The sequence below is a fragment of the Hemiscyllium ocellatum genome, chromosome X (genome assembly GCF_020745735.1).
Source record: "Hemiscyllium ocellatum isolate sHemOce1 chromosome X, sHemOce1.pat.X.cur, whole genome shotgun sequence".
Taxonomy (NCBI): Eukaryota; Metazoa; Chordata; class Chondrichthyes; order Orectolobiformes; family Hemiscylliidae; genus Hemiscyllium; species Hemiscyllium ocellatum.
This window is the reverse complement of record NC_083453.1, coordinates 1,812,501-1,825,608: the sequence shown is the minus strand read 5'-3', so window position 1 is coordinate 1,825,608 and position 13,108 is coordinate 1,812,501. Positions and strand designations below refer to the sequence as shown.

General features: G+C 44.3%; 1 protein-coding gene and 1 pseudogene across 3 annotated transcripts in view; both read right to left on the bottom strand.

Moving 5' to 3' along the window:
- Positions 1-2,789: 2,789 nt before the first annotated feature.
- spryd3 (SPRY domain containing 3) overlaps positions 2,790-13,108 on the bottom strand; it is a 343,156-nt gene continuing 332,837 nt past the window's right edge. For all 3 annotated transcript variants that reach the window (XM_060820956.1, XM_060820955.1, XM_060820957.1), the window contains one exon: positions 2,790-3,899. In XM_060820956.1, coding sequence (XP_060676939.1) covers positions 3,765-3,899 — 135 coding nt within the window. In that variant the 3' untranslated portion in view covers positions 2,790-3,764. The remainder of the gene's footprint in view (positions 3,900-13,108) is intronic.
- LOC132805846 (protein strawberry notch homolog 1-like) overlaps positions 12,072-13,108 on the bottom strand; it is a 14,552-nt pseudogene continuing 13,515 nt past the window's right edge.

Sequence of the window (13,108 nt, the reverse complement as noted above, 5' to 3'; positions counted from 1 at the left end):
CGTGGAACCTGCAACCTGTCGACATTAAGAGCATTTAAATGAGCATTGGACATACCTATGGATAATAATGGAATGGTGTAGGTTAGATGGGAATCAGATTAATTTCACAGGTTGGCGCAACATCGAGGGCTGAAGGGCCTGTACTGCGCTGTACCGTTCTATGTTCTATTTCTTTTGGTCTTCAATCTTTCCTAGAATAGTAAGTTCTAAATCCTTCCTCTTTTGCAACAAGGTTTGCATTCACTCACGTGCACTCCAAACCCATCTGGACTGTTTCCCACTTGCCTCCTACTTCTGAACTCCGTTTCGTTAGCACTGCTTTTCTCTCCCACACCTATCTGCCCCTTATTTCTCCTCGCCCATTTTTCATTCTGGTACAAGCTCTCTCCAAAATTAGCTAAAACTCTTTAAAGGATGAAACGTGCCCTTGGAAAGAGAAAACATTGAATGCCGTCAGGTGCTGCTCCTGAATATTCTGAAAATTCAGGGTGTTTTCTGAACAATTCATTTTTGTGAATAGATTATGTTATGTTGATTTGCAAAGTATTTTTGCTTCATGAATAAGCTTTCAAACTGAGCCGTATAGACTTACCTAACAATAAAGATACATAGGCTGAGTATTCACCCAAAAAGCATGAATCTCTTCGCAATCCTAAGTGTGAGAGCTGTTACAGTGGCAAATGAAGTGTATTTTGAGGTGCACTCACTGTTGTCATGTGTAATATTCAGTAGCCAGTCTATGCACAGCAATGTGACCATGGTTTGTGATGTGTGGTGAGGAATACTGGAGATAAATCCTCTGAAAATGATCATGGGGATTTTTAACATCCACCAGAGAGACAGAGGGGACCTTGGCTTAACATCTGACTTGAAAGTCAGCATCTCTGACAGGGAAGCGCTTCCTCAGGGGCATGTTGGCCTGGATTGCATGTGCAATTGTTCAGAATGAGATCTGCACCCATGGCCAGCTAAGCCAAACTCTCAGAGTCCAAAGGCCTTGGATCCTTATCATAAAATATAGCACAGCCAATAATAAGAATCCCAAGCAATTGGGGGACAAATGAACACACTATTAGGGAAATATCTATTTTAATTAAGCCATATAAACATCTGAATTATGTACATAGTTTTGATATATAGTGCACAAGGTCGAGATTGGTACAAAATAATTGGTAGGAGACTGCCACATGCCAAAGGCCATTTCTCAAAAATATCCACAATCCATAAGCAATTTACAATTTACAATCACTCAAATTATATCAAAGGTCAGGTGGGGAGAAATGGGACCTTTTGTTTTATATAACTTTGAACTCTGGTTTCGCCCCTTTCAGGACACCTTAGTTTAACACAAAATGTTACAGAAATCACTCGAACATTGATAGTACATAAAATGAAATGCTTTCCTTTTCCCTCAGTGCAATGCTTGGGAATACAGCAGGTAAAGCAGATGGCTGACTAACACCTCCCTCTTCATGTGTCTATTGTGATGTGGATCATCAAATCCAGCTCCAACTCAGACAAGATAAACATCTGTTTACGGGCTGGGAGGGAGAGGCAAACACCAAATCCATTTACAAAACGTAAAGCGTGTTACTGCTGGATATTGGTCCATAACTGGACAAAGTTACCATTGACCTCAACCAAGCAGGAGGAAGAGTGGGAAACTGCAGAGAATACCAGATCAAAGAAATGAAATCTGGGCAATAGAACAAAAAGGACACAGGAGTTGGACCATGAGCCCTTTAGCAGTGCTCGCTTCACTTCACAATGTCAAACTTAAAGGCGAGCATCTGGGTTTTAAACATTTGCATGGCATCCCTGATACCTGCAGCATTTCCTCTAACTCATTTGTCTCTGTAGGATACAAGGTATGTTACTTATGGCATGTGCTGTTTTATCCATGTACAGTTCTGATTATTGAGGTCATTTTGGAAGTCTGAGTTGGAGTGGAAAAGAGGGAGAGCCTATCTCCTGAATTAAGATAGCTCTTCCTCAGAATTCAAAAGAACTCCACATCTCACCATTCAGCATTTACCTGTTTTTCATGTGGTTCAGATGCAGAACACTACCGCACTTTATCCCAAGTTTCATTGTATGTGATGCAATGCAAACAAAGTCTGGAAGAGACCTGAAAGGCACTTAAATACCACACATGTTCCGACCTGAAATGTCCCACTCTTTCAAAATCTTTCATTCTCAAACTTGAAAACCTTATTCATGGGAATTACAGTTCCACAGATTAAGAAAGAAAACTGTTCTCGCTTATTCTTGATGTGAGCTTCCAAGGAAAACTTGCCAAAGCCAAAAGGGCCAAAGGCCTTAGGAAACGGGGCAAATTGAGCACACAACAACAGGAACTGTGGCATGGGCAAAGTGGAAAAAAGGCTGGACAAACTTTGCCAACACATTGTACCCAGCACATTGCAACATTTCAAACTGAAGCAAAACTTGCAGATTTCAAACTTTCAAAAAGTTAATTTGAGATGGGGAAGATGCAAATGAGCTGAGTGGAATTATTTTATAAAATTCTGTATACAGGGGCTGAGTACAGCATGAAAAGTAAGGGGTGAGAAGAGAACATTTTGCACACATGAAAAGCATCTGAACTCAGCAAAGTTTGGAGAACCAACATTTCTCCAATTGCTGGCATCGTTCAATGTCTTTCTTCTGTTATTGAATGACACCCCAACAACATGGAGTTGAGTTATTTTCAGGATTGTATCATACCATACTTCCCCAATCCTTCTTCAGCGAACAGAAGACCCCCGCCCCCCCCCCCCCCCCCCAGTGTTTTTAATGTACAATGCACAGTAGCTATATCCACAGGCTGTGGACTTAAGTGCCCTGACTGAGGCTTGCCATCTTACCCAGTGCAGTGGAGATGCGCTGCAGCAAGAACAAGGGCCATAAGCTGGGGAACAGCATACTACTGGCAAATGGGCTTTTCCAGAATGCAGATTGACTGCTGATGGCAATGGAATTGAAGGAAGGAACAGGAATGCTCATTTGCAACAGACAGATCAATCTAAAAGGGAACGTATTCATGGGATATTTCCCACCGGGATCACTCACCTTACTGTGAGCTGGTAATTACTGCCACATCGATGGTAATAACAGGGTCAGAAGAGCAGCCCCGTCAGTAGTGTGGGTAAGGCACTCTATACAGAAATTAGTGAGAGGAGATGACAGCTCATATCTGCATACTCTCTGATAATGCTGGGATCCCAGAAAAAGACTTTGCTCATTTGTACACTCTGCGGATTATAGAACACTTAAGGGCTGTACTAACAGACAGGAGCAGATTCCTCAAGAATATTCTTTCAAAAGCAGCTTGCAGACAGCAGACAAGGATCAAACTAATTCTGATCAGCTTCTAATTTGCTGTCTGCTATTGATATTTTAACAGCTCTGGATGTACATGCAGAGAGCAGCATCAGGGAGTGTTCTTACCAAATGCCAAGGGCGGGGAATTGAGGTAATCACTTAATATTGGCCTACAGTAACATCAAAAGATTTGAAAGTATTCATGGTTTTTTTAGTGTTTCAAAGCAGGATTTAACAGATAATGAACAAACGCAATCAAAATAGACATGTCCTATGTAATCATTTGTTAAATACAGCAATGGAATTGCAGAGTTACAGAAAATGGCCAAATATAATGGTCAATTCTGCACGCATTCTGTGCAGTTACAGGCTCCATCACAGCCAGCAGATGTCAGGAGGAAGAAGAACATGCTGTGTTCAGGAAGAAGCAGACTGCAAGTTCAGCCGCTTAAAGGATGCAGGTCAACTTTAACCTTCTCCCCATTGCTAAGCATTCCAATGGTGGGGTAGAATCCTCCAGATGGCACTGGGGCTTCTTTCCTGCCAATGATCTTTCCATTTCGAGTAAAAAATACCTGAAAGAGATTTTCAAATGAAAATTTGCATTGCAGAGGGAGAGATGCTGTGCAGTGTAAACAGAGCAGCAAAAGAAATGAGCATTCTCAATTCAAGTCTCAACACTTTGACAACTGGTACTCTTACTGGGAAATGTGTCTCTCAATTTGTGAACATCAGTTTGAGACTGTTGCCCAGATCCTGTTAAATGGGGCCCACAGTTGCTTCATCAGTGCAAGCTAACTGTCAGTGATATGACACATGAATACCTTTCTCAAAACATATTTGATTTCCAAATTCTCTTTCTCCCCAGAGAGCGCCGGGCTCCAGTTCAAAAGTACACAAAAGCTCTGTGTTTCGGAGTTTGAGCAGTGACTGGAGACACTGTGGCACATCCACAAGACTGAAAGTTACATAGAAGATTACAGCGCAGTACAAGCCCTCAATGTTGCACCAAACTGTGAAACTAATCTATCCTACACTATTCCATTTTCATCCATATGTTTATCCAATGACCATTTTAATGCCCTTAATGTTGGCGAGTCTACTACTGCTGCTGGCAGGGAGTTCCACTACTACTCTGAGTAAAGAACCTACCTCTGACATCTATCCCATATCTATAAACCCTCAATTTAAAGCTATGTCCCCTCATGCTAGCCATCACCATCAGAGGAAAAAGACTCTCACTGTCTACACTATCTTAGCCTCTGATTATCTTAGATGTTTCAATTAGGTCACCTCTCAACCTTCCCTCTAATGAAACCAACCTCAAGTCGCTCAGCCTTTCCTCATAAGACCTTCCCTCCATACCAGGCAACATCTGAGTAAATCTCCTCTGAACCCTTTCCAACGCTTCCATATCCTTCTTATAATGCGGTGACCAGAACTGTATACAATATTCCAAATGCGGCTGCACCAGAGTTTTGTACAGCTGCAGCATAACCTTGTGGCTTCAAAACTCAATCGCTCTACCAATAAAAGCTAACACACTGTATGCCTTCTTAACAACCCTATCAACCTGGGTGGCAACTTTCAGGGCTCTATGCACATGGACACCGGGTTCTCTCTGCTCATTTACACTGCCAAGAATCTTACCATTAGCCCAGTACTCTTTATCCCCACTGCTCTTCCAAAGTGAATTATCTCTCACTTAGTCAGAGATGTACAGCATGGAAACTGACCCTTCAGTCCAACCCGTCCATGCCGACCAGATATCCCAACCCAATCTAGTCCCACCTGCCAGCATCCGGCCCATATCCCTCCAAACCCTTCCTATTCATATACCCATCCAGATTCCTTTTAAATGTTGCAATTGTACCAGCCTCCACACTTTCCTCTGGCAGCTCATTCCATACACGTACCACCCTCTGTGTGAAGAAGATGCCCCTCAGGTCTGTTTTATATCCTTGCTCTCTCACCACAAACCCATGCCCTCTAGTTCTAGACTCCCCCAGCCCAGAGAAGAAATTTTGTCTATTTATCTTATCCATGGCCCTTGTGATTTTATAAACTCTGTAAGGTCACCCCTCAGCCTCCCACAATCCACGGAAAACAGCCCCAGCCTGTTCAACCTCTCCCTATAGCTCAAAGCCTCCAACCCTGGCAACATCCTTGTAAATCTCTTCTGAACCCTTTCAGGTTTCCCAACATCTTTCCGATAGGAAGGAGACCAGAATTGCACACAATATTCCAACAGTGGCCTAACCAATGTCTTGTACAGCTGCAACATGACCTCCCAACTCCTGTACTCAGTACTCTACTAATAAAGGCAAGCATACCAAACACCTCCTTCACTATCCTATCTGCCTGTGACTCCACTTTCAAGGAGCTATGAACCTGCACTCCAAGGTCTCTTTATTCTGCAACACTCCCCAGGACCTTACCATTAAATGTATAAGTCCTACTAAGATTTGCTTTCCCAAAATGCAACACCTCATATTTATCTAAATTAAATTCCATCTGCCACTTCTCAGCCCAGCTCTGCAGTTTAACTATGTTCCTCTGTAACATGCAACATCCTTTGGGACTATCCACAACTCCACCAAGCTCAGTGTCATCCACAAATTTACTAACCCACAAACAGCAGTGGACCCAACACCGACCCTTGCAGTACACCACGAGTAACTGAACTCCAGGATCAACATTTCCCATCAACCACCACCCTTCTTTCAGCTAACCAATTTCTGATCCAAACCACTAAATCACCCTCAATCCCATGCCTCCTTATTTTGTACAAAAACATTATCAAATGCCTTACTGAAATCCATATACACCACATCAACTGCTTTAACCTCATACCTTCTCAAAGAACTCAATAAGGTTTGTGAGGCATGGAAGAGCACAGCAGTTCAGGCAGCATCCGAGGAGCAATAAAATCGACGTTTCGGGCAAAAGCCCTTCATCGGATTATTCCTGATGAAGGCTTTTGCCTGAAACGTCGATTTCGCTGCTCCTTGGATGCTGCCTGAACTGCTGTGTTCTTCCAGCACCACTGATCCAGAATCTGGTTTCCAGCATCTGCAGTCATTGTGTTTACCTTTGTGAGGCAAGACTTACCCTTCGCAAAACCGTGTCGACTATCCCTAATCAACTTATTTCTTTTTAGATGATTTATAAACCCTCTCTCTTGTAACCTTTACCAACACTTCACCCATAACTGAAGTAAGACTCACTGGTCTATAATTACCAGGATTGTCTCTTCTCCCCTTCTTGAACAAGGACACAATATTTGCTATCCTCCAGTCTTCTGGCACTGTTCCTGCAGACAATGACGACATAAAGATCAAAACCAAAGGCTCTGCAATCTCCTCCCTGGCTTCCCAGAGACTCCCAGGATAAATCCCATTTGGCCCAGAGACTTATCTATTTTCACACTTTCCAGAATTGCTAACACCTCTGCCTGTGAAACTCAATCCCGTCTCGTCAAGTAGCCTGTATCTCAGTATTGTTCTTGACAAGATTGTCCTTTTCCAGTGTGTATACTAATGAAAAATATTTATTTAGCACTTCTCCTATCTCCTCGGATTCCACGCACAACTTCCCACTACTGTCCTTGATTGGCCCTAATCTTACTCTAGTCATTCTTTTATTCCTGATATACCTGTAGAAAGCTTTAGGGTTTTCTTTAATCCTGTCTGCCAATGACTTCTCACATCCCCTCCCAGCTCTTCTTAGCTCTCTTTCAGTCCTTCCTGGCTAACCTGTAACTCTCAAGCGCCCAAACTGAGCCTTCACATCTCATCCTAACATAAGCCGCCTTCTTCCTCTTGACAAGAGACTCAACGCCTTTGGTAAACCATGGTTCCCTCACTCGACCAGTCCCTCCCTGCCTGACAGGTACATACTTATCAAGGACACGCAGTAGCTGGTCCTTGAATAAGCTCCACATTTCAATTGTGCCCATCCCCTGCAGTTTCCGTCCCCATCCTTTGCATCTTAAATCTTGCCTAATCGCATCATAATTGCCTTTCCCCCAGTGATAACTCTTGCCCAGCGGTACATACGGTACATACATTTCCATCACTCACGTAAACATAACCAAATTGTGGTCAGCGTCACCAAAGTGCTCACCTACCTCCAAATCTAACACCTGGCCTTGTTCATTACCCAGTACCAAATCCAATGTGGCCTCACCCCTTGTTGGCCTGTCTACATACTGTGTCAGGAAACCCTCCTGCACACACTGGACAAAACCTGACCCATCTAAATTACTCAAACTATAGTATTTCCAGTCAATATTTGGTAAGTTAAAGCACCCCATAACAACTACCATGTCTCTCTCACTCCTATCGAGAATCACGTTTGCTATCCTTTCTATCTCTGGATCTATTCTTTTGTGAAGGGACGGTCGTGCCTCACAAACCTTATTGAATTCTTTGAGAAGGTGACTAAGGAGGTGGACGAGGGTAAAGCAGTAGATGTGGTGTATATGGATTTTAGTAAGGCGTTTGATAAGGTTCCCCATGGCAGGCTACTGCAAAAAATACGGAGATATGGCATTGAGGGTGAGTTGGAGGTTTGGATTAGGAATTGGCTGGCTGGAAGGAGACAGAGGGTAGTAGTTGATGGTAAAGGTTCATCTCGGAGTGCAGTTAACAGCGGTGTTCCGCAAGGATCTGTTTTGGGACCATTGCTGTTTGTCATTTTTATAAATGACCTGGAGGAGGGGCTAGAAGGTTGGGTGAGCAAGTTTGTGGATGATACGAAAGTCGGTGGAGGTGTTGACAGTGAGGAAGGATGTGGCAGGTTACAGCGGGATATAGATAAGCTGCAGAGCTGGGCAGAAAGATGGCAAATGGAGTTCAATGTGGCTAAGTGTGAAGTGATTCACTTTGGTAAGAGTAACAAGAAGATGGAGTACTGGGCTAATGGTTGGATACTTGGTAGTGTGGATGAGCAGAGGGATCTTGGTGTCTATGTACACAGATCTCTGAAAGTTGCCACCCAGGTAAATAGTGCTGTGAAGAAGGCATATGGCGTACTGGCTTTTATTGGTAGAGGAATTGAGTTCCGGAGTCCTGAGGTCATGTTGCAGTTGTATAAGACTATGGTGCAGCCGCATCTGGAGTATTGTGCAGTTTTGGTCGCCATACTATAGGAAGGATGTAGAGGCACTGGAACGGGTGCAGAGGAGGTTTACCAGGATGTTGCCTGGTATGGTAGGAAGATCGTATGAGGAAAGGCTGAGGCACTTGGGGCTGTTTTCATTGGAGAAAAGAAGGTTTAGGGGTGACTTGATAGAGGTGTACAAGATGATTAGGGGTTTAGATAGGGTTGACCATGAGAACCTTTTTCCACGTACGGAGTCAGCTATAACGAGGGGGCATAGCTTTAAATTAAGGGGTGGTAGATATAGGACAGATGTTAGGGATAGATTCTTTACTCAGCGAGTCGTGAGTTCATGGAATGCCCTGCCAGTAACAGTGGTGGACTCTCCCTCTTTATGGGCATTTAAACGGGCATTGGATAGGTATATGGAGGATAGTGGGCTAGTGTAGGTTAGGTGGGCTTGGATCGGCGCAACATCGAGGGCCAAATGGCCTGTACTGCGCTGTATTTTTTTCTATGTTCTATGCTCCGATCGGAAGCCGAAAGAAAACTCCCAACAGGGTGACCTCTCCTTTCCTGTTTCTGACCTCAGCCCATACTACATCAGTAGACGAGTCCTCAAACATCTTTTCTCCGACCGTAATACTGTTCTTGACTAACAATACCACACTTTCCCCTCTTTGTTCTCTGTTCTTACTGAAACATCTTAATCCCAGAATCTGCAACAACCATTCCTGTCCCTGCTCTATCCATGTCTCCGAAATGGCCACAACATTGAAGTCCCAGGTACCTCTGTGAAGAGAGGTGGTCACATTGCAGCTCAAGGGACTGGAAGAAAGAAGGGAATGGGTGACCACCAGGCAGTCAAAGAGAAACAGGCAGGTATAGCAGGAGACCCCTGGGGTCCCACTCTCAAATGTCTTTTCCTTTCCAGAAGCTGATGAGAGCGCTAGTTCCTCAAGTGAGTGCAGACAGCTACTGACACCACAAGTGACCTTACTGTACAGGAGGGGAAGGAGAAGAAAGCTGGAGTGATCGTGATAGGGGATTCCTGAGTTCGGAGAACAGTCAAGCATTTCAGCAGCCACAGACTGGACTCCAGGATGGTGTATTGCCTCAGGGTGCAAGGGCCAGGGATGTCACTGAATAGCTGCAGGGCAGGCTGAAGATGACGACATCATGGTACATGTTGGTATCAATGATATAGGTAGAATGAGGGATGAGGTCAAGAATTCAGGGAACTGGGCAGCAGACTAAAATTTGGTACTGAAAGGTTATAATCTCTGGATTACTCCCAGTGCCATGGGTTAGTGAGTACAGAAACAGGAGAATACAGCAGATGAATGCCTGGGTCAAGAGCTAATGTGGGAGGGCTTTATATTCCTGGATCACTGATACCATTTCTGGGGAAGGTGGGAGTTCTTCAGATGGGATACTTGTGGGAGGGTTTGCTACAGGTGTTGGGAGGAGTTTAAAGAAGTTCAGCAAGGGGAGGGGACACAATGCATTAGTAAAATAGGAACACCACATCATATAATAAAGGCAGCTGAGCAGCAGCACATGGCGAAGCAGCCCCGGAGTATCATGCAGGCAGCAAGTGACGGACGAAGACCAGCACGAGGGAGGCAATCCCTCACAAATCAGAGAGACTGGGTTGAAGGAAGGGCATGATTGGCAACTGAATGTTCCAGGATGTAGATGCTTCACACAGGACAGGAAGGGAAGTAAAAGGGGGGGGGGGAGGTGGAGTTGTATTGCTGGTCAGGGATGATATCACGGCTGTGCTAAAGGAGGACACTATGGATGGCTTGGGTAGTGAAGCATTATGGGTGGAGCTGAGAAATAAGAAGGGTGTAGTTACATTGTTGGGGCTGTATTACAGACCTCCCAACAGTGAGCATGAGGTAGAAGAATAAATAGGTCAACAGATTATGGAAAGATGTAGAGGCAACAGGGTGGTAGTGATGCAAGTAGGCGAGGAGCAGAAGGATACAAATGATTAGGAATTAGGCGATAGGTTTAGAGAGTAGATTTGGATCGGCTCAGGCTTGGAGGATCGAAGGGCCTGTTCTTGGGCTGTAAATGTTCTTTGTTAATCCAGCCAGTTACCTTGGAGCAGCTGAGTGCCGGTCTGAAGCAGAAAGGGGGTTAGAACTTGGGAAATAGAACATAGAACATTCCAGCGCAGTACAGACCCTTCGGCCCTCAATGTCACACCGACCTGTGGAACCAATCTGAAGCCCATCTAACCTACACTATTCCATTCTCATCCATATGTCTATCCAGTGACCATTTAAATGCCCGTAATGTTGGTGAGTCTACTACTGTTGCAGGTAGTGCATTCCACTACTACTACTGAGCAAAGAATCTACCTCTGACAACTGTCCTATATCTATCACCCCTCCATTTAAAGCTATGCCCCCTCATGCTAGCCATCACCATCCGAGGAAAAAGGCTCTCCCTATCCACCCTATCTAACCCTCTGATTATCTTATATGTCTCTATTAAGTCAGCTCTCAACCTTCTTCTCTCGGACAAAAACAGCCTCAAGTCCCTCACCTTTTTTGGCACAGTGGTTAGCACTGCTGCCTCACAGCGCCAGAGACCCGGGTTCAATTCCCACCTCAGGCAACTGTATGTGTGGAGTTTGCACGTTCTCCCAATGTCTGCGTGGGTTTCCTCCGGGTGCTCCAGTTTCCTCCCACAGTCCAAAGATGTGCAGATTAGGTGAATTGGCCATGCTAAATTGCCCATAGTGTTAGGTGAAGGGGTAAATGTAGGGGAATGGGTCTGGGTGGGTTGCTCTTCAGAGGGTCGGTGTGGACTTGGGCTAAAGGGCCTGTTTCCACACTGTAAGTAATCTAATCAAGACCTTCCCTCCATGCCAGGCAACATTCCAGTTAATCTCCTTCGAAGCCTTTCCAATGCTTCCACATCCTTCCTATAATGCAGTGACCAGAACTGTACACAATACTCCAAGTGCGGTCTCACCAGAGTTTTGTACAGCTGCAGCATGACCTCATGGCTCCAAAACTCAATCCCTCTACCAATAAAAGCTCACACACCATATGCCTTCTTAACAACCCGATCAATCTGGGTGGCAACTTTCAGGGATCTATGCACATGGACACCGAGATCTCTCTGCTCATCTACACTGCCAAGAATCTTACCATTAGCCCAGTACTCTTTATTCATGTTGCTCCTTCCAAAGTGAATCACCTCACATTTTTCCACATTAAACTCCATTTGCCACCTCTCAGCCCAGCTCTGCAGCTTATCTATGTCCCTCTGGAACCTACAACAACCTTTTGCACTATCCACAATTCCACTGACTTCAGTGTCATGCGTAAATTTACTAACCCATCCATCCATGCTCTCATCCAGATCATTTATAAAAATGACAAACAGCAGTGGACCCAAAACAGATCCTTGTGGTACATGACGAGTAACTGTACTCCAGGATTAATATTTCCCATCAACCTGCCTTCTTTCAGCGAGCCAATGTCTGATCCAAACCACTAAATCACCCTCAATCCATCGTTTCTGTATTTTGTGCAATAGCCTACTGTGGGGAACGTTATCAAACCTCTTACTGAGCTCCATACACATCCCATTCACCACTTTACCCTCATCCACCTGATTGGTCACCCACAGAGGACATGGTCAGTGCAGCAGCTCAGCGCGACTTCACAAACCATTCGAAGGCTTACTTTTTTGCAGTTTCCACATCAATATGCATGAGCACAAGTTTCTGTAGATGACTTGTACTGTTCCACCCAATGTGATTCTGCTTCTGCAGATGTTACCTTTTTATATTTCTTTTTGAGTTTAATGTAAGTCTCTAATTTGAGTTGCTTGGTCTGTACATCATGAACAGTCTCTTCTTGCTGTCAACTTCATGAACCGGAATTGCTGTCTTATTCCTTATCTGCACTGACAAATGGCAGCCATCAACTGTTCCAGTTTGCTCTGCCCAAGTCTTTGTAGCTTCTTCCCAGAACATGCCTCTTTCGACATTTCCAGCATAAATTTCAACATCTCCTGATACAGAATACCCCGGAGTTCAGAATTTCTTTGCTTCTCGTTTCTCCACTCTTTCGTTCCCGGAACCCAGATTCAAAATTGCCAGATCATATCTTCCATTCTTCTTTGCATTCTGAATGAGAGTATTTAAATTGTCGGAAAAATACTGGAAGAGAGCATTCTGTTGGTGTACCTCCATACCAAGGATTCAATTCAAGAATTTGCCAAAGTTGTTGTAGTCTTTATCCAATGTGAGAAGGCCTGAACGGTCTTCCATATTTATCAAACCTACACCAATTAATCCCTGTCAAATATCTTTGAAAACGTCTTCAACATAGTCTTTCGGTAATGACACCAGTGGACTATCCAGATTTGCAATAGATTTCAAGACTACTTCCATACTTGTGATCAAAACTGGACCAACTCAAATCTCTGGTTTCAGTGGCTCATCTGTCACCATGTGGAAGAGCACTCAGACTTGCCAGTCTTTTTGCAACAATTGAAGGTTGAAGCAGAGTGGTGACAGCTGTTGGCCTGGGGTCTGGTGCAGGTGGTCAGACCATGTGCGGAGGCCCTGTGCTGAGCTGCTACACTGTAATAGCTATTTAAAATTTCCTACCTTATTGTAATGTCAACCCTTTCATGTTTTTCTATTTTT